The sequence below is a fragment of the Mugil cephalus genome, chromosome 8 (assembly GCF_022458985.1).
Source record: "Mugil cephalus isolate CIBA_MC_2020 chromosome 8, CIBA_Mcephalus_1.1, whole genome shotgun sequence".
Classification (NCBI taxonomy): Eukaryota; Metazoa; Chordata; class Actinopteri; order Mugiliformes; family Mugilidae; genus Mugil; species Mugil cephalus.
Window position 1 is genome coordinate 23,627,320 of NC_061777.1, and position 26,528 is coordinate 23,653,847.

The window sequence follows — 26,528 nt, forward strand, 5'->3', positions numbered from 1 at the left end:
CCATTTACATTCTATTATTTAAATTTCGAAAGAGTGAATTAATGAGTCTTGCTTCCTGATGGGCCACTGTTGTCTGCATAGCTTAATTAGAATAATCTATCTTCATGGGTCAGGACTCAGCGAAGCCTGGCACTGCTGGAACGTTTCTCTGGGAAAAAAGGAAAGTAATGAAATGAGCTATGCAGAAGTGAATGGAAGAAGCATGCAGAGGACTGGAAATGTGACACATCTACTTCTGACTAAGATCATCCTTATGTCAGTGACATTACACATGTTCAGTAGTCCCATTAGGGGAAAAGTTATTGTGAAAATGGTCAATGTAGTTGTCTCTTGGGAATAATGTAGAGAGTGCTCTGTGGGGTTAATGAGGCAGTGGTCACTGAGGTGCATTCACAAATGTAAACAACATGTAACATACAAGATTTTTAATTAGTATTGATCAGTTATAGTTTTGTCAAGGTTCAGCAGCAACCTGTCAGGATTTATGGCTGGCGACTGAAACCAAAGGCAGGACATGATGATTGGATTGGTGGTCAGGCATTTAATAAAAGAACAGATCTTGATGGAGAGGGCTTTCTGTGAACACAAGCAAGAAGTGAGCCAGGCAGGGCCTAACCCTAACCCGAGATGGGTATCCTTATACAAGTAGAGATCAGCTTCTTGAAGTCAAAGGTGACCCTACAAGACTGTGGCGGTGTGACTGGCAGCTGGCATGGTCAACATCCCTCCAACACCTGACTCTATTCCAGTAATCAAAAAAAGGCAGGAGGGTTCACCCTGGACAGATCGCCAGTCTATGGTAGGGCACAGAGACACAGATGACCAATTTAGAATCACCAATGAACCTCACAAACAGGGCCATATAAAGAAGATACTTTGGTTTAACTGTTTTATTAACAGATACCCATTCTTCATGAGAAAAAAAGAATAATCAAAATCACTTCAGAGAGAATGGTGGTGACTGGTATCGTACAAGCTCGGGACGCACTGTAGACATCATGAATGGACGTTCAGTAGACATCAAAAAAAGACGTCACCTGTAGTAACAGTCTGCACTTTCAGGTAACCTGAATCAGACGTGCAAAAATGACTCGGAAAAGACGCCGTGTAGACGTCACTTTGCGCAGTGGGCACCTATTGGAGATAGATACCCTAAACTACCAAGTCATGATTTTCTGTTAATCCAAACCTGGATTTATTTGAAGTACATTCAGATACAGTTTAGTGTCTCATGTACAACAGAATGTAGCTGTAAACCAAAGATTTCTCTGTTTGAAATCTTTTACTGTTTGACCACTTTGATTGTCAATGTTCATAGCAAAATGTAAAAAACTACAAATTAAAAACATATGTCATTTGAACAAGGTCTGAGAACATTATTCCCTTGGCGCTGGTGATTGTAAACTGCTTTTGTCTTCCGCCTTCTTAAAATCAGCATATAGCAGATGAACAATAACTAGAACTTATTACACATACGAGCATAGACAGTACATTTATTCTGAACAAACCGAAGACAAAGACAAAACAACTGTAGTTGCAAGTGTCTTTTATTCTTTTCTGAGACACAATAGAGCACATAACCCAGAGCACAAGAGGACTAGAGGGTGTATGAGAGGTGGACGTCCTGTGATGAAGGAGAAATGACTGATCCAAAGCAACATTTGGTCAGAGATGATATCACTCAGGGTGAGCAAAGCAGTTCAGTGGAGTTTTTTTTTCTTTTTTTCGTTTTCTTGCGATAACAAATTATTCGTGCACGTCTTATTTGCAATATTAAAAAAACACATTTCTACAAATTGTCAATGTCGTAGACGGTGGAGTCGCTCCCATCAGCTGGCGGCTCTGACATCAGCCAGCTACAGTTCTTTCAGTTTTCAATCCATGGCGCTTAATGATGCTTGTTCTTCTCTTTCTCGGTACAAATCTCCAGGTCAATGTTCAAGTGGTTTCAGCTGTCAATAAATTAAGAGGTCTCTGCAAAACAAAATGCTTTAACAAGTCAAAGCTACATTTGAATCAAACACAGGTCTGCAGTTGACACAGCACTGAAAATGACAGTAGGTGAAATTACTTATACTGTAAACAGATAGCAATTACAACTTAATCTGATCACAACAGTACTAGATTATTCATGTATAGTTTACCTCCTAGTTTTTATTTATACAATACTGGCTTTTAAAGTCAACATCTTTAATTTCTTAACATGACATGTAAGAAAGAAGACTGCTACATAAGCTTCAAATAATAGTATATATATATATATAGGTATACAGTATATAAAGCTGGATTATCCTTTAAAACACTCCACAATAATAATAATAATATTCATCTGTGAAACCATTAGTTATGGTTTAGTCCTTTGCACCTTATCTACCGACACATTCTACAAGGCTCCATAGTGGAATGGATTCGGTACGTGCGAATGTTCAACTCTCTGCAGCAGTGTTAAATTTCACAAAAGCAACCACTTACACCTCCCTGAGATGAAGACCATACTGAAATGAAAGGAAATATTTCTAAACCTATAACACCGATCACATAGAATAGACTGTATATGCTGCATTACACAGTAAAAGACAAATCCAGTCTTTAACTTGCAAGAAGAGGTTGTGTTTGACATCTGTTGAGACGATGAAAAATCTGCCTATTGAGTTTAGATTGTGGCCCATCTCAACTCGGATCAAATGTCTGATGTATTGGGTGTAATTTATGTCACCATGTGAGAACAATGTCCTCACCAAAGTAATGTGCTCTGCTCTTAGATCTAGGGTCACTTTGGCAGAAAATTGCATTGGGGCAAGAAACATGAATGGTCAGACAATCAGACACTTCAATGGTCAAAATAAATTGGAACCAAGAAGTCAGTTTGAAAACCGTGTTTGGGTTTAAACGAAGTCTGAAGGCACAGCCGGGGCAGGAACACATGTGTATTTCCTACAAACTAACCATGTACAAGGAAACCTTTGATTAAAGCAGTTCCTAATATTCACTTCCACATGATCAGTTTTGTGTGACTGCATTGTAATGTTACAGAACTTGTGTAATGCAGCCCTCCTTGCTTCCTGTGGAACAAGGGAATATCAGACACTCTTCAACCATCTGACAAGCACTTCTGTCGAACATACTCCACCATTTTGTTAACCAGATCACCAGGCTACGATCTCCAGTGACCAAAGTGGATGTTTTAATATTAATATTATCATAGATGGCTATTAGCACTACAGAATCTGAGGTGTTACTATTCTACTGGAAAAAGGACTTGATTAATAATAAGTTTCCCCAACAATAGAAGGTGGTCACGAGTGAGGATAAAATTCTCACATAACAGGCTTGAAAGATTGACACTACAGACACATATGGGTCTTTTGTAGACTATTACCTGGCTCCTTTGTTATACTTCCCTGTACACTATTTACATTTGCTTTTCAAACATGTATTTCTTGCATACAAGAATAGGATCAACAAATAAAGCTTACACAGCCTCACACTACATGTCGGTGGGAGGGTTGGAAGCTCTGACTGCATCTGTAACTTACGGTTGCCTGCAACACCCTTCTCAGTGCAGGTTTCCAGACGTGTGTAAGTGTGTCTCCACGGGAGAATAATTCAGCCTTTAGTAAAATGGAGAGCTCAGTCATTTGGAGTGGAAGCCACTTTTAACTTAAAAGGAGTACACATGGACGGAGATACTGGTGGAAACCTGGAACCTGCTAAAGGCAATATAGCCTAACTGGCCTGGGAAAGACACAGGGAGCTGAGAGATGGGAAGAAAAATATCTGGACTACTTTGCTTGACCCGCCGTCACCTGGAAGATAATGCAGAACTGCATGGATTAAGCTGGAGCAATCAATTAAATTTGACTTGTATTTTTTTTTTTTGTTTCCTCACACGTGAACTTGATTAACTTGGAGGATTTTACATGACCTTGGTTATTGTCTGTGTTTCTTGCCACATTGTATTTCTTCTTGGTCGTGTTACTAGGGCTCATCAATTAACTTGGTGAGGGTGAAGTTATTACTAATATGGGAAATGAAAATAGGAAAATCAATGTTTAAAGGTGTAAAAAAAAAAAAAAAAAAAAGTTATTTTTATAATTAAAAGATACATTTCCTGTGTAGATGCAGACATATGTTATCCGTTTTTCTGGACTACCAGAGCCCATATAAAGATACCTTTACAACATAGTAAGAATCCCACCAGTGTCAATTATTGCCATCAACCCCTTTTAAGCTGCACAGGGATTTAGTTACACTGCCAGAAAGTATGCAGCAAAAGCTTTACACTGTGTGTACCATACAGAATGTGAGGGCAAAGAGAGTGACAGTGACACATAAAATAAAGCTACAAATTATAATAATAAAATAAAGCCCATAATGCTAAATAATGTACATCATTTACTTTTCATTACAAATAAATATGCATGTTTCATTCAAGTAAAAGAAAACAGAACATTATACTCCCAATTCAAAATTCATCTTACTACAAAATTCCACATACTGCGTCCCGCGAAAAATAAAGCAAGTTCGTCCATGCATTTTTAGAAAGGCTGCTGTGCATTGGATCCACTTTAACGCTCTCAGACTGTCAGTGGATTTAAAAAAAATAAATAAAACAAAACAAAACAAAACACTGTATACAGCTTCAGTGGAATGTCAAAGGTCAGTGATTTATGAGTGGCCAGCAATGCAGAGGAACTGTTTCAACTGTGACAGATATAGAGAGCATATGCAATGCTAGAGTGTTGAAAACAAATCTCTTTGTTTTCCTCCTTGTCAGGGCGGCCAAAGCGGACAGAGTGAAAATCCAGGACAGAAAGAGAGAAAGAAAGAGACAGAAAGAGAAAGAGAAACTGAAATGAAGTTGAGGGGAGAGTGAGAGCGGGGCAGAGGCAGAAAAAGCAGGGCAAGCTGATCACAGCTTGTCTGACATCAATCCAGTAGTTGGTTTTCATCGTCAACGCCACGCTCACTGGACACATATCTGATTCTTCAGACTGTTGGAGGAGAGAGACAGAGAGGAAAGGTTTACTACGGAGTTATTCTCTGCATGGAGCTGAAGCAGCACATGGCAAAAATTTTAACAACTACCCATCAAACTAACCTTAAACAAAAATTATTTTAACTTCAACCAAAATCTTTTGACATTTTTCATACTCACGTATACTGCATTTCAATCTATTGAGTCAGTTTATTTACATTTATGTGACGTTCCTGACATCAGCTGTAATAGTCAAGCTTTGATTCCTGGTAATATCGTTAAATTCATCAATTCAGTTTCATGTAATTTGACCCAGACGCTTGCAGGTATAGAGCATTTAATAATAGCGAATATCAGCAAAATAGATTGTTCATTTTCTAGTGGAACATAATATTAAATAACCCCAGAGGATTAAAAAAAAAAAAAAGTTTTCCCAGTAGTTTCAAGACTGATTTACATTTGAGTAAAAAGGCGACTCATTTAGTTTTTATCACTGTTATTTAGAGTTTCGATCCCTAATTCTCAAAAGAAGCAAAATACCAGAAGCTATTGCAATGGAGTGAAAATTATAATTCTACATATTGGCAAATGTTGCCTGATAAAAAAACAGAAATATGTTGCATACAGAAGCATCCTTCACTGTGTGTGTGTGTTATTTTTTAACATGTTGGTCATGTGCTGATCCAGCACACTGGACCCAGACCTCATCTTATGAGTTTATCACAGGACTGAATGCTCACAGGCTCTCTACGTCCACTGAGGATGGAGTGAAAACAAGCCAGTGGCAGTTTGTCTCTCACACATTATGAACGGCACCAGCAGTGCATCCGTGGTTTAATAGCACAGATGGAAATAAATCTTGAGGCTTCCTGCGGTGTCCCCCAGTGGGGCTACATTGTGACAGTGTAACTGGGGGCGGAAACATGACGGATTGACGGCCGGCACTGTTTTTGTTGCTTTATTTGTGCTGCACATAAACAATGTGTCTTCCTCTGTCAGTGCCGTGGGAATTGCGTGTTGTCTTCAGGTGAACCAAGCAGAGTAATCACAGCCTTCACTGTAAAAGCAGAAAACGCAGCGGGACACAACAACTGCTTCACACAACAAACTGCCATGCTTATTTTACTGGAAACCTGAATGTGACACAAAGCGCCAACGCATGCAACCACTCTTACACTTCAACACACAAAATATTTTGCACTGAACCTTCCTTAACCTCTGGATCTTCTAACCGTTACAGTACTACACAAAACTTTTGAATCAAGCAAAAACTGTACAACTCACTCGTATGGTTTTAGTATTGTCAAGCACATGGGCATACAGATGGCAAACAAAACTGCTTGTAATTATAAAGTTGAAAAAGAATGAATATTACAGAAACGTCCATGGCAGCACTGAGGTGGTACCACAATGGATGTGACACATTCCCTCTCTCTTTACCATTATGATGGAAATAGAGAATGGGCTGTGATATTAATATGCGTGGCATGGAAAGTATATAAATATATATAAAGCCTTAATGGATTGCTTCCTTTTTGTCGTATGCTTTAATTTGCAGTGCTTTACATTCCTGGCATCATCCATATGTATGAGCCTGCCTTGATTACAGCAGCGCGTTCATGACTAGCTGGAATCTCCTCGCCTCTCACAACTCTCTAGATGAAACAAACAGCAAAAGGATCCCATTCAAGAAGTCAATCTACGGCTCTTTTAGACAGATTTCACTTCAGCTGATGCGGCTGGCGGTCCTAAATTAAAACACAGTCCTCCAATCTGAAAGTGTGGGGAGCAGAGTTCTATTTGTTTAATTTAGTACCTCATTAAACCAGTGAGCAATCTCACAGACTGCACCTGGAGAGCATACCGCCCCTGAAACTCATATTCTTCTTGTGTGCGTGGCAACATAGTTAATGAGAACTGCTGGTCAGAGGTTTGATCTCGACTGCAGACGTATTTTTTTCTATATCCAGCGTCTTTAAAATGTCAGACGCACCCGTCAACACATTCTCAAAACTTGACTTGCAGATTGTGTTGTTTATTCATTCCATCCAGGCCAAAAATTGTTCTTTATTCCTTTTCTTTCCAGTATTGGCATCCTGCTTGCTTCAAACTTCTCTGACAGATAAAAAACTGATGAAGGATGAGACTGTGGATTTGGTAGAGACATTATTTGGGATGGCCAATATACAATTTTGTGCTGTATTTGAACTTACTGCTTACCGTAACCCATTTTTTTTTTTTTTGTTTTAATAATTATATACTACTGAGCCAAGACATCGTGACCACCCTGCCGGTCTTTAATCAGCAGCAAAAGAGCTCCACCCTGCTGTGGCATCTCTTAACATGCCATACAGACTCAGGCACCAAAACATTTATAGGAGAGCCTTTAAGACACTTAGGTTGACAGTTTGAGCCTCTGTTGATCAGACTTGTTCCAGCAGATTACCCACCCCTTCATAGTTTCTTGGACCACTGCTATGAGTACTTATTGAGACTTACCTGGCACCTGTTTTACAAAAATGATTTGTGAAAAAGGTTTACTTGCAGACTGCAAATAGTACCATCTAATTTGAGTCTCAGGTTGCTCAGCTGTCACGCGACCATTTGTGTTTAATTAATATTAAGCTCTGTTCTACCTCCATCAGTTACAAGGAAATGTTGAATTATACACTGTACTTATTTTTATTTTTTTTTCTCAGGGGACCAAGTCCCATCCACTAACATGCAGGAGGTGAAGCGTATGACCCATACTGCAGCCAGTCACCAGGGGGAGCTCTACTTGCTTTAGCTTCACTTTTGAGGGGCCGTTCCATCCGTGTTAATACAGTCTATAGTTTACACAGGTAAGATAACTGCAAATTGCGGCTTGCATTTTCATTAAACTAGATTTGAGAGCCTCCCACAGGAATGGCTGTTTCTGAGATATTTCGACCCACTTGTCTGTATGTGACCCATGCATGTATCATGTTGGCCTCACCTCACTTCAAAAGTAGGACATTCTGCGCATCATAATTAGTTCACTTTTGTCACATCCATTCCTCTTCGAGGGCATTGGTTTGTCAGCAGCCAAACTGAGTGATATCATTCAACAAACTGAACTGGCTGAAAACAGGCAGGGGTCTGACTTGTGGGAACAGCGCAGGAGACACTGCAAATAGTAGGGCTACCAACACCACCCGACAAATAACCGATGAACGGCTTGGTGTGTCACCTCCTTTATGTCATAACACAACAGCACAGGAGAAAAATAATTACTTCAGCGCTACAATAACTGAACCATCCCTCTAGACAAGAGGTGTATTATTTTCAGCTTGGGAAACAGAGAAAGTAGAGATGGTGCAATTGAACAAAGTCTAGTTTGAAGTGAAAATTACTTTGAACAGAGTTAGTGCATCTAATCAAGCATACGTTATACCGGACAGAGTGCAGGACCACTGTGGATGCGCATGCTAATGTAATTCAGTTCCTAACTTCCCAAACTTCAGCTTCTGTTAGAAAGACAGATAAGATTTTATGGCTGTTTTTACCATTTGTCAAACTCAGACTGGAACAGCAAAAGGGCTTAGTGACAAGCACAGTGATTACCATTTCTTAAGCTTCTGTTGCTTGGTGCAGGAGGAAGAAGAATATTATATTAATTGGTTTATGCATGGCAACGGGAACATTCTGTCACAACAAATCAAACGTTCAGATTCACAATTTAGCCCAAAGAAGATCATGACCTGCGTATGACCTCCAGTCAAGTAGTTATTTGAAAGCACCTAATGTCACTGGAGGGTCACTAAGTCAGTACAAACAGAGTAGACATGTTAAGACTCATAGTTTAAATGGCCTTGACAGGAACCTGTGCTGTGGCAGTTAATGTGCACTGTTGCATATTTAGGTGCTGTGTCTCTTTATTAACCACCTCTGGAGAGAGGCAGAGTAGAAGCATCTGTCATTTAACAATTCCTTTCCTACACGGCATGATGTCTCACACATTAATGATGAGCCCTTTGGAGAGTGGAGTAATTCCAACACACCTTGGTGCAAATGGACTCAGTCCGACCGAAAGCAGATTTTTGTCAGAATATCTAAAAATCCTTGCTGCTTCCTCTTCCTTACCATGAAATCGTCACTGCTTAAATGCGCATCCTCCCCACACTGACAGCCGGACAGGCTTTCAAAGACTTTGAAGCTGATACATGGCTTTAAACCAGCCTTCAAGAACTGTGCTATGCAGCACACTCACAATTTCAGAGGTTTAAGTCAACAGTAACATCTTTCAAGCTGCTGTTTAGCTCGAAAGCTCGTAGCTTTCTTCACAAGTTGAAAAAGGGTCTCATAAGTAATTCACAGGGCAGGTGGTGTAGGTTACACAGCCGCACAATGTCCAACGGCACAGGGCGACCACACGACCTGACCACATCAGCTCCGCAAATACGGCCACTCTGCAACTTATGTATTCCTATGGCGTGTGACAAATTGTGTCAGCACATTACTCTAGCGAAGCATTTTTCATGCATAATTCATCCTCAAGCCTACATTCCACATGGACATATTCAAATCCCTTTGAAGTTAATTCCCTCTTCATGATAAACAGTCTTGCTTGCTCTGACTGTGCTGCAGCTTATGGTCGCCTGTGTTGAAAGAAGTCACCTGTCCGAAACTATTTTACTCGACAATACTGGAGTGCTGGAGAGATTTACACTGGATAATCCAACATTTATTTTAAAAAAAAGCTTTTCTAAGTGAGAGTTTTTATAATAACTGCCTTGTTTTGTTCCTTATAATAAGTGACACAAGGGACATCTCAGTGGCCGCTGAGGCTACTTTCAACAGCACAAAGGAGATATATGTCATAAAAGCCATCTGCACAGTTGTGAACATTTGGCCTCCCACGAGCCCAGTTGTTCTGTTTTAGTGGATCACTGCTCCGCCTAAGAAAGTATAGCCTACTATAAATAACATAGTAAGTAGTGTAAGTGGTCAAATTTTATCTTAACATACATCATTTACAGGATATTAGACTTGTAAATATATATATAATAGACACATGACTGTGAAGACCATAAAATCATGGAGGCAATTCACATTTTACCATGAATGCAAACCTCAAGGGTGAGACAAGAGGAAAAGTTAGAAGATATATTTCAAGGGATATTTAACTGGTGATGTCAAAGTAAGAATTAAGGGAAAGGTGAAGAATTTTCCTCTGATGGTCATGAATGTATGAACAAATTAAAATGAAAATGTGTTGGTCTGGACTGACTGAAGGAGGAGGACTGGCCAAACAGGCACCTGCTATTGTTAGATAACAGTCGCTCAAATACCATTCATCTATGTGGCCTTCTTCAGCTGCGGTGGACGATTTCCAGCCAGTAACATTCAACAGGAAACAAAGTGAATATTTGATTACCCTCCGACAGTAAATAAACTGAATGAGGGTTGGCATCTCAGCTAGCAGCGGGCCCCAGGGAAACTATCAACAGTAGAAAGGGAAAGAAAGAGAAGACAAAAGCAGGTAAGCTGACAAGCACTTGCCCCACTTGGAGGTTGACAATTGGCTGCTCTGCAGCCAGTCCCTGAGTTATCTGCCTGTGCACAGGGGAATTAATTAAGGACTTGATGATCTGGGGAAATGAGGATGAATAATAAAATCCATGACGGCCTCTCTTTGTGGAGTTGCTTCTTTTGTCCTTTGTCCTTCCCAGCTCGTGATGATTGTCATGCCTCGGAGCTGCTCTTGTCATCGATACCCGCCTACCATGTGCACATTAAAGTGCGGTTTTGAAAAATCTTTCCACTGAGCAGCTAATGGGTGCACAGTGTAAAAATGGCCCGATCCTTTGCAGAGCCCCCACTGTGCGCTATTGTAAATCATAGAGCCATTACACGGCAGATGAGTGGTGGGAAAATATGGGCACAGACAATTCCCCCCAGCCTCAGCGCTGGCTGTTTTCTGCTTCAGCACACAATGCACTGTACGCACTCAATATTTAGCCCTCCACCACCTTCAGAAACGTAGGTGCTCACAGTCATTATCCACAACTTCTCTTTCCATTTTCTATGTTGGATGAAGTTGCTGTAAGTGAAAGTCATCATATTCAGTAACTCGATAGTAACGATTGGCCACCACGCTTTTCATGGGTCTGTTTACTTACAGTTACAGTGACTCATAACGTGACAGAATGATGAAAGATGAAAGTCTTTGACAGAGTTTTGAACTCGACAAGCAAACTTTAACGGCAGACTTTCAAACTGCCTGATGATTTTCAAAGATGCCCGAGAGGTTATTTTCTTTCCATGTCCAAATAATCAGCAGACTATTTCAGCTGTCCTACAACTGTACCAGCCTATGCATACTGTACAGAAAAAGACAGCTGAATCTCTCCCGCTTTTGAAACCACGGAGTAAATATGTTGTCTGAATTGCAATGAGGGAAACTGTCAAGGCTTATTAGAGAGCGCTTTTTCCTGCTTTGAAGATGTGATTTGTATGCGCATGTTTTACTTGTTTGAACCTGCATGAATGGAAGGGAAGAACCATGCTGCTGCTGATGGTGATTTGCGGCGGGCAGGATAGCGCCCCGAGGGGCTGATTGCTCCCCAGGTTAGCCTCTCGCATCGACTTCATGCCTGAGATCACACTAAAGTAAGACTCCAGGTCTAGACCCGTCAATGACACACAGAGGACTTCTTTACTGTTGTGCTGCTCAAATATTGATGTGAATTAAAGTCAATGGACAGCCACTCACTGAAACACAACATCCAGTTTATATATATATATTTTTTTTTTAATTATGGAGTTCATTGTGTAAAATTCCATTAAGACAGACACTGACACATTTTTGAAAATCTAAAGTAAACGTCAGATCACAGTAGCAGACTTTGATATTTCAGTGTGTTTAGCCAGAGCTGCAGTGTGACAGACAAAGAGCTGCTATTGTTTGACTGCGTTCCAGTTTCTTTTTTTTATTAGTGTTACAACGAAGGTGCTACTTCAGCTGTTAGCATTTGAGTATTTTTTTTTTTTTTTCGGTTTTCCTCTCTAGTGAGGATAAAGCTACATTTCAATATGCATTTATGAGGGAACCCAGTGGGGTGCTCTGCATCTGAAGGGGAAACAGCTTCAGAAAGACTTAATGTTCTATTCATATAAGTCAATGAACATTAATGAAAATGTCACCATTGTGGTGCTCAGTGGAGCCAGGGATTAATTATAGTATTATTTGTATGGATATATGAGTTAATGATCTTTTAGAATAGCAATGTTTTGATAGTGATTTCTTTCGTATATGTAATATATGTCTATGTCTAGACCTCATGGAATCAATTACAAAGACGAATTTTCCTTGAAGAATACTGTGCATTTATGCTGTAAGCTGTATGACACATTATGTAAAACCCAGCACTGATAGGTGTTTGGTTGTGGGTTTGCTGACTAATAACAGCACATGCGAACGGTGGATGATGTGATTTCAAAAAATTATACACACAACAGACACCACCCAATCCAATATACAGTAGAAGTGAACTAAACATCTGAAGTGTGCTGCCGCAGGGATGCTTCTAAAAGGGACGTGTGTGACGGCAATGCGCTTTGTGATAAATTGAAACTTCAGGGCAGAAACTATTCTGTTTCCTGTCTTTGGGCTAAACAGGGTAAATACTGCTACACTTGTCAAACAGCTGAATTTAGCCTTCCTCAATACAATATGCATTGCACATTATGTCTTCCTTGCATAGCAGAGAGCACATTATGAGTCAGAAGCAGCACCCTACACACAGGCATGTCATCTACCGAGTCTTGCCACCATACTGACTAAAAAAATACAGTAAAAACCTTCTTATTATGTATTTTTAGACATGGTACCATCTTGGATTATGGATGGCAATAGTTAATCCATTTTTTTTGGTCCCCTGGTGGATGAATCATACGGTCCTTTGCTCTGGTCCAACAACAACACAAACATTAGTGAAATGCCTGCACAGCAATTCCCAGACGCTGAATTCCAGTTAATCGCCTAATGTTTCATATGTCTCCTCCAGCACAAAGGAGTTTTACCCCAAAAAGATCAATATTTACTAGATTGATTGGCACTAAAATTGGTATAGATGCACCCACTTTCCCGAAGATAAATATAAATGGATTTAGTCTTTATCCTCTGGCGCCGAAAAAAAAAGGTTGGTCATGGTTTTAAGTGAAATGTCTCAACAGCTGCTGTTTCACAGTTGGATGATTTTTGGCACATAAATATTTGTCAAGCTTCAGAAAGGTTTTCCTCATTTCTATTTTGTCACACATTACATATACAGCGTATCAGGTATTTACATTGGTGCTAACCATGAGCAGTATGTGAGCCTTTCAGCATGCTGGCATTAGCATTCAGCTCAAAGCACCACTGTGCAGGAGTTCCACCTCAGAGTGCTGTTAGCACAGCTGTAGACTTTTTTCTTTGATGTTGGATGGGCTGGTAGGTCACAACGGGATCAAGTGGCTATGAAATTGTAAGCTCAATTCAGAGCAAAGAAATTGTATGCATTGATGACAAAGAGCATGGATTTATTGTGTTCACACGAGGCAGAGGTTGATTGTTGGCACACGAAAGTGAAAATTGTGTGGAGATTAATTGTCCATGACTTATCATTTCCGTAACAATTTTCTACGAGTAGCTGATGGCAAGATACGTCACAGTAACAAAACACCTGGAATCCTTCCACATAAGTGACTTGTCAGGGGTTTTGCAGGCAGGTCTGGTGTTTGAACTTTAGTATAGAAAGGTTTGTCTATCCGATTTATCCTCCCTGATTTGTGTGTCTGCCAGTGTCACCGGAGCACTTGAAGGTCATGACTATAGTTCAACCTCCTGAGACCCAAGCATTTCTTTGGAATGCATCCTAATTTCTTTAAAATAAGATTAAGATTTTTCGGTATTTGGGATTAGTATAATGTGTAAAGAAAAAAAAAAAACAACATCTTTGAACTGGTGGGTTTTTGAAAACAAATTATGTGGACACAGGGATTATTTCACTGTATATTACAATTTCAGTCACCAATGTGTACCAAAATAAAATCTCATCTCATCTCATCTCATTTTATCTCATCTTAATTACTTAATCCTGCACTAGGGTCGCGGGGGTTGCTGGAGCTTATCCCAGCTGGCATCAGGCGAGAGGCGGGGTACACCCTGGTCAAGTCGCCAGCCTATCGCAGGGCTAACACTGAGACATACAACCATTCACACTTACACGCACACCTAGGGTTAATTTAATAAAATAAAATAAAAATTTCTATTTTAATACAAAAGGAGAATTAGAAACAATAAGATCCCAATGTCCTCAAATGAGTACTTGGGAATTTGTTAAATTTGTATGGCATATCAAACTAGAAAAGTTAATAAGAATAAATACACAAGTGTACTGACCCTTCACTACCAGTACCGCTGCAACAAACCTAAAATTTAGAATGTCGCCATATGAGGACGGTGGGTCTCAGGAGGTTAACTGTGAAACAGGACCTCAGTGGCTTATAAATTTCTGCAGCCATCAGCATGGTTCAGGCCAAAGCCTATTTGTATGCGCCACATCTGAGCTCATGCATGTGAGATGAATACACACACACACACACACACACACACACTCGTAGTGACCTGTGATGGATGGCTGTCCCAGGAAGAGTTGATGGCACAATAATTATCCTGTCAGCTTGAGTTGACCTATTGATAGCAGTGAAGTCCGTCTATGCAGCACAATTCCTCAGATTAACAAGCAATTTCGTTTGTAGAGTGATACCAGAAACAGATAATTGATATTGATTAAATGTGAAATATTTTTACATAGAGCACCGTGACAAATGCAGTACAAATGCATTATTCTTCTTGTGTTTTGTTGACTTGAACACTTGCTGTGGAAATTGTTCTCTGTAGATATGGATAATTAACAATGTTAATTTTCTTTAATTTCTGTTATACTTTGCACATTTGAGGAAGTCACAATGAATTATTATCAGTTATTGCAGGTATGGCTTACTACTAGTAGGTAATACCACAAATTAAAAATCCAGCATAGTGACAATAATCATTTATACATTGCCTCCATTATCTGATGGTAAAAACCTGTGGTTTCACTAAATAATCCATTAGTGTCAGCCATGTTATTTAAAATGAACAAGTTGTGACATAAATTAATGAACTACAAGAGACAGAGTTTTAAAGTCCTTGCACAATCTGAAATTGAGGCTGTTGGAGGAAATCTTGCATCACATCCTTTCTTGGCGAGTGGATGAAGCCAATACAATGTTAGGCATGATCAGAAAATACTCATTTAGGAATGCCCTGTGTTACCTTTCCATGTGTTTGCATTTTAATACAACTATCCCAAATTGAATCAATATCTTCAATTTTTTTATTGTCACTGGAGAAGATAATATAAGGGCAGCCTGATGTCTGCTCCTCTATATGACATGTTATAATGTTAATCCTGCTCTATGACATTTAGTTGAGAGTAAACAGAGTAGACACTATGATACAGATTGTGTGATTCACTTGTGGCATATGTTTAACGATTCAATCTAATGTGCTGCAGTATCTCAACCTCATTTTTACCTACCTATAACACGTAATTTCACATTCTGGACTTGTTTGTAGAATGGCCACTGCAAAAAGGTTCCTCAATTGATTGATCGGCGATTGCTTTGCAGCAACAGAAAGAGTTCCAGTAGTTCCTCTAATCCTTCTCCTTTCCCCTTAGTACTGACCAGTCCCACCAGCCTGACACCTCTTGCACCTCTTGGCAGCACTCACTACTAAGCTCCTTCCCTCCTGCTCCCTGGCTAAGGAGCACATAAAGCTGCTTGGCTATTTTTGTCCTTCAGGTTTACTGTGAAATTCCATGAGAGCCAAAAAGTGAAGAGCTATTTTGAGTTTTCTCTACTTTTCGCTTGGAATCTGGGGAGTTGAGAGCACAACACAAAGAGAGGGAAGCACAATGTATCTAAATTATGTTAGAGTTGTCTAACTTTCAGGAAATCAGAGACTTTAAGCATCAGGGTTGTTGTACGTCTGTAGCCGGCTCGATAAATTAGTATTGATCGCGCTTCTCATTAGTACACTTGTCATGGACGGTTAGTTTGCGTCCTCACTGATTCAAAATTGAATTTCTTAAGTTAATTTTAGCAACGGAGAGATGTATATTGCTGCAGCTTGACGGCTTTGTTTCCTGTCTTGTTGAGTGTACGTTCTTTGACTCTTCTCATATCTGTGAAACATAATCAGACCTACACACATAATCAAACCTTAGCAGAAACAGCAACGTCACAAATGGTAACCACTAACAGATAAAGGTATCAACAACAGCAGATACAAACTGACTTTGGTGATGGATTAAAACTCCAAAATTGCTTATTTTTAAAAAAATTAAAATCAAGCTTGTTTCATGTTTGGATGAAACATTCACAGCTTCCTTTTGTCAAAGGAACCCTGTACACATTCAGCTTTAAGGGAAAGGTTTCCAATTTCCACACAGTTCCTTTCAGTCTTAGACAGACTTCACACCTCAGTGTTACTTTTTTTCCAGCCTTATTGTGATAAAGGAGAATATTGATGCAGACCTTTCTGTGTGTAAGCTGGAATGAAGCAAATAAATCATATACCTGCAGTACAGTTGTTGTTGTTGTTGATGTTGTTGCCTATATGGGTCAAGTCAGCTTGTTGGGGTGGAGCTGGGAGCCTGTGGTTTAACTTAAGTGTGACAGACAGAATAAAAACCAGTGGCTTTGACAAGGCAACGCAAGAATCTGTGACTAAAGCATGGGGGTTGTTAAATGGCAAGTTACGCCTCTTGATGCCAGCATCCCCTTGGACACGTGGAGCCAGAAAATGGCCAACAGGGGGAATTAATTCCAGGACACGCAGCATGGAAGCGCCATCAATTCACACCTACTGCCCAAAGCACACACAAAACCAAACACGGGTTGCAGTCGACTTGTTCCTCCTAAAACTGCTTTAGGTCCATTATTCAGTGCAGAGGAGACTCCAAGAAAATAAATGAATAAATACTCCCACAGGGGACTGAAGTTGAGAAGAGAAAACAAATCCAAGTGTCCCAAGTTGAAGGATGTTATTCACTCTGAAATCACTTGTCCCTGTCCTTTGACTCTAACCTGGACGAGGCAGATGGCTGCCTTCCCTGAATCTGGTTCTGTCTCCTTCCTGTGTCCAAGAGTTTTTTTTTGTTTGTTTGTTTGTTTGTTTGTTTTATTATTATTATTATTTTATTTTAATTTTCTTTATTTGTCATTTAGCTGTCCACCAAAATTAAATTTTGGCGCAATGGCTCAGAGCATTGAAAATGCTCTGAGCAATGTTAGAAACAGTAGGGTGGATTGCTGTTGAGTGTCTCTATAATACAGTTGGGTATAACAATGTATATATTTCCCATACAGACTTTGCATCATTATTTATATGGCGTCACTCAGTCTGACATGCAACACGATTTAAACTTAAAGTTGCTGACGTGTTACTTTAAGTTTGAACAATCCCCTATTCCTTCTGCTTTCAGAAGTAACAGAAGGTATTTCTACAGGCAAATGTGGTTACTGCGGAACTTCCCAGTCTCAACAATAAAGTATGGGTATTTCCTTAAGAATAAGAAAGCAGGCTTTTTCACTGTGTTTTGTGATTTTTAAAATGAATGGACAGATGGTAACCAGAGGCCAGTGTTCACTTCAGTCCAATCTGCTTAGGAAACTCAGTAGATTTCCTTAATAAGATTAAACATACCTGATTAATTTACCAGATGTGACTACCAGGGAAGTGGTTGCATGCAGCTTTTTAAACCCAGCTTCTGTAGCTCATTTGGAGATAAAAGTCTGCTATACAGAGAGGGCAAAACCCATAAAATTGTTGACTGAAAGTAAATGAGGAAAAAAACCCTCACTGGATGCCTCCTTTAAATGAGCCCATCTGAAACGCCTGTCTCAGCAGTGCAGCTCTCGACAATATTCTCATCATTTATGTATGACTGAGAAATTCACTCTTTCTGAAGTGCGTAACCCTCCCTTAAGAAGCAGGGATCTCAAGGATGCAGATGAAAGCAAAGAAAACAACATATTTTCTAGCCGGAAGATGAGTTGTAGCATTTAGCATGTTGCACTGCAGCATTAATAGTTAAAAGTGGAGATGGGTTCCGTCGCGAGGCAAAATCCACTCACTTGTTTTGGTGCTTTGAGCCCTGGAGATGTGCATGGTACTGTGCCACCGAGTTGAGTGTGACGCTGCAGACTTCACAGGTGTAGCTCCGTTTCAGACCTACAACCAAGCACAAATGCACATATTGAATGGATAAATCTAGGAGGTGAGTACCCAGTCTGCGTTTCATCCTCTGTAATAGCAGAGAGGCATTTTCAAATTGTGATATGATAATATGATTTTCACTCTCCTGCACACAGTCAGTACTATTCAATCCATCAAACCCAGACAGCCACCCTGCGAAACCCATTTCGTTTATGCAGATACGTTTCAGTTACAGCAGGTGAGCATTCTTGTGTCCTCTCTGGATTGCCATGACTGATAGAGGCTGCTGGTGATGAAGCAGAAAAAATCAGTTAGACATACAATGAAATGTCATGCATTTCAAATCCCACGGAAATGCATTTCTCCGCAGTCTCGAAGCGGCTCAAAGGCTTTAGTTTTTGTTCTGTTTTTTTTTTTTTTTTTCAGCTCTTACATTAACTGAAATGTTTATCTATCTTGAGGTGCCTGATTTATTTGACATTTTTGTCTCTCTTTTTAAAGAAAGAAACTAAACAACAAAAAAACCGTGAGTGATAATGGCTGCACTGAGTCAGCACGCTGTTGCTGCATATTCGGGGCGCCCTGTGTAATGGCAGTCATGTTGTACTAATCTCATTGTGGTATGAAAAATGGCTGCCCTGATTGCCTCACTCTTACAATTGAGTTAACTCCTCCATAAATACGCCTTGGAGCAAAAGGCCAAGAAAAAATAAATGTCACTCCGCACTCATTGAATCACATTTCCATATCCTCCTCAGTCAAATTTTCCCTATGAATGATGGTGTAAAAAAATCATCGCAGCCATGAGCGAGCTGCTAAAACTTGGAAAGCACAGTTATTTTCTTCTTCCTGGGATGTGAAAAAGTGATGGTTTAAAATTTGCAGTTTTCTAACAACTTTCTTTCCAGATGTTGACGTGAGCTGTTTGTCTTCTAACATTTTGATGGAGGGCAATATTTTCCTATAGAGGGAGCAGCAAATCTTTCCCTTTTACTTCCCTGCTGATAAGCAGTACAATAACCACTCTGTCAGTCTGCCACCAAGACTGAGATTTCAATTTTCCACCGCCATCCCCAGACGCAGTCACGAGCTGACATTATGTTCCTATGGCAGGCAGTGAGGGTCTGCTCCGTAGTGGCCCTTGGACAGCCTGCTTCTCAAACAATTTTTGAAAAGGTGAGAGATTACACAGCGGCTCTGGCTTCCATCACTGCCAGCCACCTGTGGCTCTTCCCTCGTGGTGCTGCTCTGCATGAGCGATGAAGCGCCAGCAGCCTTGGGGTCTCTGCAGTTCTTACCTCTCCATCAACTTTACTTCCTACTTTCCGAGGCATCGCCAATGAGTCATTGGAGACTCGTTTGTTTTGGTTAACTTGTCCCTTAGCTGAGAACAGAGAGGCAGCTCAGAGGAAGATGCAGACAAAGAAAAATGTCCTCTGCAGTGTCATTTATTTGGGTTAAGATGGAAATTTGCTCCAACAAACAGTGTTGACTGCCACGGTCATTTTTTGGATTAGATGAATTGCTCCATACAAACAGCAACATGTTTAGGAAGATGACACACGCATCTGTTGTTGATCATATAGTAACAAAAGGCAACTTTTCAAGAAAATGGGAAACTACTAAAACAATAGATGACATGGCCAGAGATTGATGATAAAATAAGTATCCGCTCATCCCAGCTTTTCAAACCTCAGGCCATATTCACAAAAAATCTTAAAGATGAAAGAAGGTCCCTGGCGGACCTAGGAGAAACTTGTGAAATAAGGGCTGTGTCAGTTCTAACCTCAGGACCAGATTTAGGTGTGAAAGTAAATTCGCTATGTTGTTATACTTTGTACTCACAGTTATCCTGTGGAGTAAAACTAATGTGGTAGTAGTTGTAGTAGAGGTGGTTATTGTTTGTGCCTTGCTGGAGAAAAACGTATAACACAGTGGGACAAGGAGAAACAGTATTTCACACCACTGTATGTTTTCATTAACATATTCTGGAAGTGACAATAAACACAACTAAAATCTTTAAGTAATTTGTGTAAAACAAGCGCCTACGTCTGAGACATGTTAGTCAGGGTACAGGTAGTCTTTAGTAAAAGTACACTGGTGATGAACTTTAAAAATTTGATGGCAGGCAAGTTATTAAGCTCTCCATCAAACAGAATGACGCAACATGGAGAAAACTGACATGGGTCACACTTATCCATTAGAAAAAAAAGTTCATACTTTATTAAGTAGATAAAATAATCACCAACTACTGTTACTGTGGTGTTTGCTGTTCCTGTTACTTAACTCCCTGTCATTACAGGTGTCTTCCTGTCCACCTGTGGTCAGTACTCCTGATCATTAGTCCCATCCTGATGTAAACACCTGAGTCCAACTGATCCCATTATATTTAAACCATGTGTTCACCCAGCATGTCAGTTTGGATCTCCGTGTCAAGAAGGTACCCACCTGATTCAAGTGTAATTTTTGCACTGTTTTTGTCTTTGACTTGATGTATATTTCTTTGTGGTTGGTGGGCAGCTACGTGTATGCACAAGACTCTGTGTCCTTGCGTAAAATAATAACATACTGACATCCAAATTGTGACGTAACACAGAAAATATTTAGGGAACAAAAGAGTTCTGTGCAGTGAAGCGGCTTTCTAGCTTGGTCTTGAGGTCATTCAACTCCAGTGGCAGCTCCACTTAGGTGAACATTAAAGTTACTGTACCAAGATGTAAGACAAGCGACTGGCAGTAGTCTCCAAGAGACTTACCAGTGATGTGACATGGAGCCACTCATTGGGTGCTATGACTTATGTAAGTGATGTCTCCAACAATCATTATTTGAGCAAGGTTCACTGGAACAATGGGAGTAAAGGTTGACTCACACATATCAGAGAACTGATTCAGCTCAATCTGTGTTGGTCGATCACGTGAGTGACACACCCCCCATCACCATTTTGGATGGTTACCAGAGGAAAAAAAAAACAGGAGCAGACAACAGAGGAGGTTCAACTAAAGATGGAAAATGGTAAAACAGAACAAAGACAAGATATGAGAAACGAGAAATGTCGAGACAAATGATAAACGATCCGTACAACCTGAGGGCAAACAGCTGGAGCTCCAACACAGAACTGCTGCCTTCAACTTCTTCCCTGGAAATCATGAACTATCTGGTCTATGAGTTTAGAAATTATAAATCCCTTGAAGCTCACATACACTTGTCTAATGGGTTGGGTGGCAGGATCTGTTCTCATGAAGTCACAGATCTGACCCTGAATTCAGCAAAACCTCGGAACACATTGAAAATACACACTCAGTTACAAAGGAGTGGTACATAAATCATGTTAGGGTTTGCATCTAAGGCTACTTTCTCCTCCTCGTTACTGACACATGGAGGAAATATCAAATCTATCCAAGAACAAAGGTCAATTTAAATCTGCATTAGGGACCGGCTAAAGCAGTTACCACTGTCTTATACTTTTCATGGTATTTTCCACTGTTATTTAATATTTGGAAGCAACAACGAGGAAACATAGAACTTTTATTCTTTTATTTCCCTTAACCGGTGGTCCTCCAAAGTATACCATGGACAGCGCAGGGAGAACTTGACAATGCCACACGGATGGAGCCCAGACAGCAGGTGGGTTTGAACCCAGAACAGTTTTATTGCACGTATACAATCGAGATTGAGGGCATTTACCTATGAACCAATCATAACCAATCATAAATGGTCCATTTCATGTTGCTCACTGCTCAAAAGCATTGTCCAAAGTTAATAAGCCACAGACACAAACGCTAATAGAATATGGTGATTGCTAGCTTTACCTGTGCACTGACTCGCCAATAAACCACATTAGGCTTTCTTATTGGATGCAGAGCTGAGTTATTTCATTTGCTCTGTAGTGAATCTCTCCCCGTCCCCAAACTAATTGAGACCTATTGCCTGAGTCGTTGGGAGGGAGCATGGTGGCAGCATGACTGATCGGCAGTGCAGTCCTCTATGTGGACTGTTTGCAAGCAGGAAAAAAGAAGGTGGTGCTGGTCCAGTGTTCATGTTAAATTAACCAGCAGCCATCTGCCCCACTCCAATGCTGCATGTTTACCTCACTCCCTTTCTGTCTGCATCACAACGCCCAGGCTGAAAGAGCATATGCTAAATCAGAGTTTGTACGAAACAAAACGTTTTGTGCCAGTGGAGGATATAATGTAATGGGCTGCTTTAAAAAAATGGACTTCAAGGATGAAACCACCACTCAAAGCACTTTTCATCCACTTGACACAGAAAGCAGCAGGAGATTGGGCTATGAAATTGGACACAGTTAGGAAATGTGACAAGAATAGACATTAGGTGGAAACAAATGGTTCGTCCTCTGCTGGGTCAATCTAGAACCAGTTAGGGGACAGGCTGTGGTGTGTTCCCCCTTTACCTTGATCAGCTTGTTGTAATTTGCCCGTCTATGAGACTACTATTAGGGCTGTAATAGATCTATTTTAGGACCGGGGTAATGGTGAATGTAGCACACAGCAACGAGCAACAGCTTGAGAAATGTGACTCTGGGAATCTGCACTGTAGAAGGAAGAGCTGAGAGAGAAAGGGTGAGACATCTTGCTAAATCGCAGCTGCCAGAAACGCATCTTCGATTAACAGCTGTGATGGAGTCTGGAAAAACATAATTTGTCTGTCGGGGTGTTTGACAGGCTAGACTGTGCGGTTTAAATTCTGGTGTTTAAGTGTGCACTGACAAAATAAAAGAGCACTCACTGTGTCGTCTTGTGGCAGCTACAAAAGGAATATGAAAACGCCACGACGCACGGCCAGTATCATGACAATACAGGAGCTGGCTGTTGCTTGATGTGGGTGCATAACTCACAACAGAGCGTTTTTTAGTATCCTGGCATCAAGTGGCCAAGGTTGGAATATATCTGCTCTTTATCTGCAAAAACCACCACTTTTTAGTCTGAAAATGAGAAGTTATGCACTATTCTATTTTTTTTTCTTTTGGCATCTTAAAATGGTTAGTGCTCCATGTGCCTGCAGAGCTACAAATATGGCTCACTTTAGTAGACTATAAGGCAACCAGATCCTAACTTCCCATGTTTTTGCGTGTCAGTAAATACTGTGATTATGTATTTGGATGTGAGCATTTGCAACATACAGATGACTTTCATCTCAATACAGGACAAGAACACCACTGGTGTTGACAGAGACGGAGTGGTGCTGCTGTTAACATGCTGCTCATGCCAGGTCACCTGTTTTTACCTGATTTGAGGAATAAGACCGAGTGCTTATGTCCCGTATGTGTGAACAATCCCCCTGTACTGTAGACCTGTTTTCTGCCCACATTACAACAAAAAGGAAACATATTTATGTTATACTGAATAGTGCTTTGTTAATGAAAGGAGTTAAATGACGTATCATTGCCCATTAACTGAATTTTTACACCATGACTGTTTTACACACTCCCACAATCTCTTTACTGCACTGAGAGAAAACAGTGTGGCACAATCAAGAACACACAGAATACGCTCTCTGAGATGAATCCCACACATTTACATTAACGTGACTAATGTTACCCGCCATAAATCTATCTTATATCCCATCACTAGTGGGTCATAGTTATAATATTGACACTGGGCTCATGACTCAGACCAGAGTGTAATTTATAATAATTTCTAGCTATTCATATTTATTCTATATAAATATTCTATATTTATTTATAGTCTGCGTATTATCTACCAGTTGCGGTCAGCACACCATAGGCTCGGAGAAACAGTACTGAATATTATCATGCCTTACGTCACTGTCAGACAGCTTTTTCTGATGAGGTAGTGAAGGCGCTACATCCTCCTCTGATCTATTCAAAGCCATCACGCTCCACTCAGAAAAACAATTACCCCACAGAGAGTGGGAAATGCTTGTCTACCTCTGTCTCCACCATTAGCTCACCTGAAAATGAATGTGTTAAAACACAAGAATCACGCAGTGGTAGACAAGCAACTCCCACATTCTGCGAGGTACCGGTGCACACATGTCTTGCCTGTATACACACGATTTTAAATGTAAATTAGCTGCCACCACAAAGAGAGCTGTGCTATTCCAGCTGGTTTCATTCATAGCCTGGTGAAAAACGGAGGCTATTAATTTTTTTTGCGCCCCTTCAAATGTTAAGGTGCTTTCTTTCGCTAACATGCAGATAATGACTGTGGCCATATAATGTTTTATTCTATGTTCTTACCAGAAACTCAGCACAGCTCTGTGTTTGTTGCACATGGTCTTATATTGTTTTACCATGAATATATCCTCCCTCTCTCCCCATGAAGGGGTTACTCCCTGCACACCACTTTGTGTTTTGCTGCTCAGTCTGAAATCATTTTTATGACTGTTTCAAGCAAGAGAGACGCAGCAGACATGAGGCATAATGGACTACTCTTTGGACAGCCATGATAATGAACGGCAGCGAAAACACCAGCTGTGGTGGAGCAGTGAGATTAAGTGACTTTGTTCTTTTCAGAGAGACATTTTCACACCTGGTTAGATACATTAGGAAAAAAATACTAATGTTGTAATATGTTGAAAAGGAAGGTCTGAGTGGTTCATTTATTTATTTTGAAATTACAATTTAGTTGTGTGCAATTTTAACCTCTCCAGTGACAGACATTATTGGTGCTCATTGGCCCCCAATCAGCAAAGCATGGATGTATGCATATGCATTTTCTATTGTGTGAAGAGACAATATAATTCATTGCTATTTCTAATGTCCTCAGCATTCTGTTTACTCTTAATTAGGGTTAATAAATGTGGTCAAATTTCCTACTGACAACAAAGTTTTATTTTTTTTTTTCAGCATTACTTTTCTATAAATGATTGGTTTGATAAAGGAACCCTGGTTGGACCTCAGTATCAGGCCCCTGGACTCATAACCACACTAAACCAAAGGTACATAAGGTCACAGATGAATGAGGACATGAACATAACATGAATCATTCACTCACAGCAACAGGTAACATCTGTTAATTTGCTGCATTGAACACAGTGCAGACTCATCTAATGAACTTGTTTCTCTAACACAGGCTGCAGTATTCCGTGGTTCAACTCGAAACCACTGAGTTATGCTGCTGAATCCTGCATCTATCACTCTCCACCCATCAGCTGTCTCCCCCACCATCTCTATGTCAGTCTCACTTCATCGCACTTGTCAAAAATGGTAAAAGAAGCCAAAAAGTCCCCACTGAACATTTTCCTTCAGATTAAAATAAACCTATCACGCAGCCCAGGCAGCAGTATTAAGATTGACTAATCCCAAAGGGAATACTGAGTAACCACTTCAATTTTTTTTTTTTCCTGTGCTCGTGTCTACTTTGCATCATTTGATATATTATATAATCTTCTCTGGTATGCAATAAGATCTAGTGTTGTATCTTGTGCCTGTTGGGGCTGGAAATCACATTAGGTATCTGTATGATGTCACTCTTATGTAAAGTAGAAGTCAAAGTCAAACAATCGTGGCTCTGATGTCCGAGAATTCACCACACTTTGACAGATAATACAATAAAAACAGTTGGCGGCCACTCAGGCATTTCAGTGAACTGTGCTGACGGTCAGCTGAACCAATCTGTCTGTTGTCTCCCTTCACATTGTCAGCCTGAGGTGCATTTTAATTCAGACCTCCCCACCACAGAAGCAGGGCTGATGCAGGGAATGCAGCTCACGTTTCATTTAGCTGCTGTACGGAGACAGGACGTAGGTAGATAAAGGACTCTACAATGTGTCTGATATTTCAGCCTCTCGTAGGAGGTTCCATTATGTTCCTGAGCAGTGAAGAGAATCAGACAGCAAACACTTTTTTAATAGGGCTGTAGATAGTTGCAGCAACCAACCACACATCATGTGCCCTTATGTCCATGCTTTAACCACAGAAATAATTTGACCCATTGAAAGGATAGATTTAACATCAGCCTTAGACGCACCTGTTTTCTAGATTCAAAAAAGGTGGGAGGAAGGGGTGTGAACAGGTTACAACTACATTGATCAACAATGAGGTTCTTTCAAATGTAGTAACTATGTTATGTGCAGTAATACATTACGGATACATCAGTCACATCTGTTGGATTCCTTTAATGACCTCTGTCTATATTCTAAAATATATAATATAATATATATAATATATGAGTGAAAGTGTGATTGAAGTAGCAGTTACACAATTTTCAAGAGTGGTTCTTCATTTACAACGATCCTTCCTTCTTCTTTATATTTAACCAGTGAAAAACAACAACACATGAGCACTGTTAAAAG

General features: G+C 40.2%; 1 protein-coding gene across 2 annotated transcripts in view; it reads right to left on the reverse strand.

The window, feature by feature from the left end:
• Positions 1-1,529: 1,529 nt before the first annotated feature.
• The window catches only part of zmat4a (zinc finger, matrin-type 4a), a 109,900-nt gene continuing 84,901 nt past the window's right edge, over positions 1,530-26,528 (reverse strand). For both annotated transcript variants that reach the window (XM_047593083.1, XM_047593084.1), the window contains exons 6-7: positions 18,170-18,266; positions 1,530-4,994 (exon numbers count right to left, since the gene is read on the reverse strand). In XM_047593083.1, coding sequence (XP_047449039.1) covers positions 4,967-4,994; positions 18,170-18,266 — 125 coding nt within the window. In that variant the 3' untranslated portion in view covers positions 1,530-4,966. The remainder of the gene's footprint in view (positions 4,995-18,169; positions 18,267-26,528) is intronic.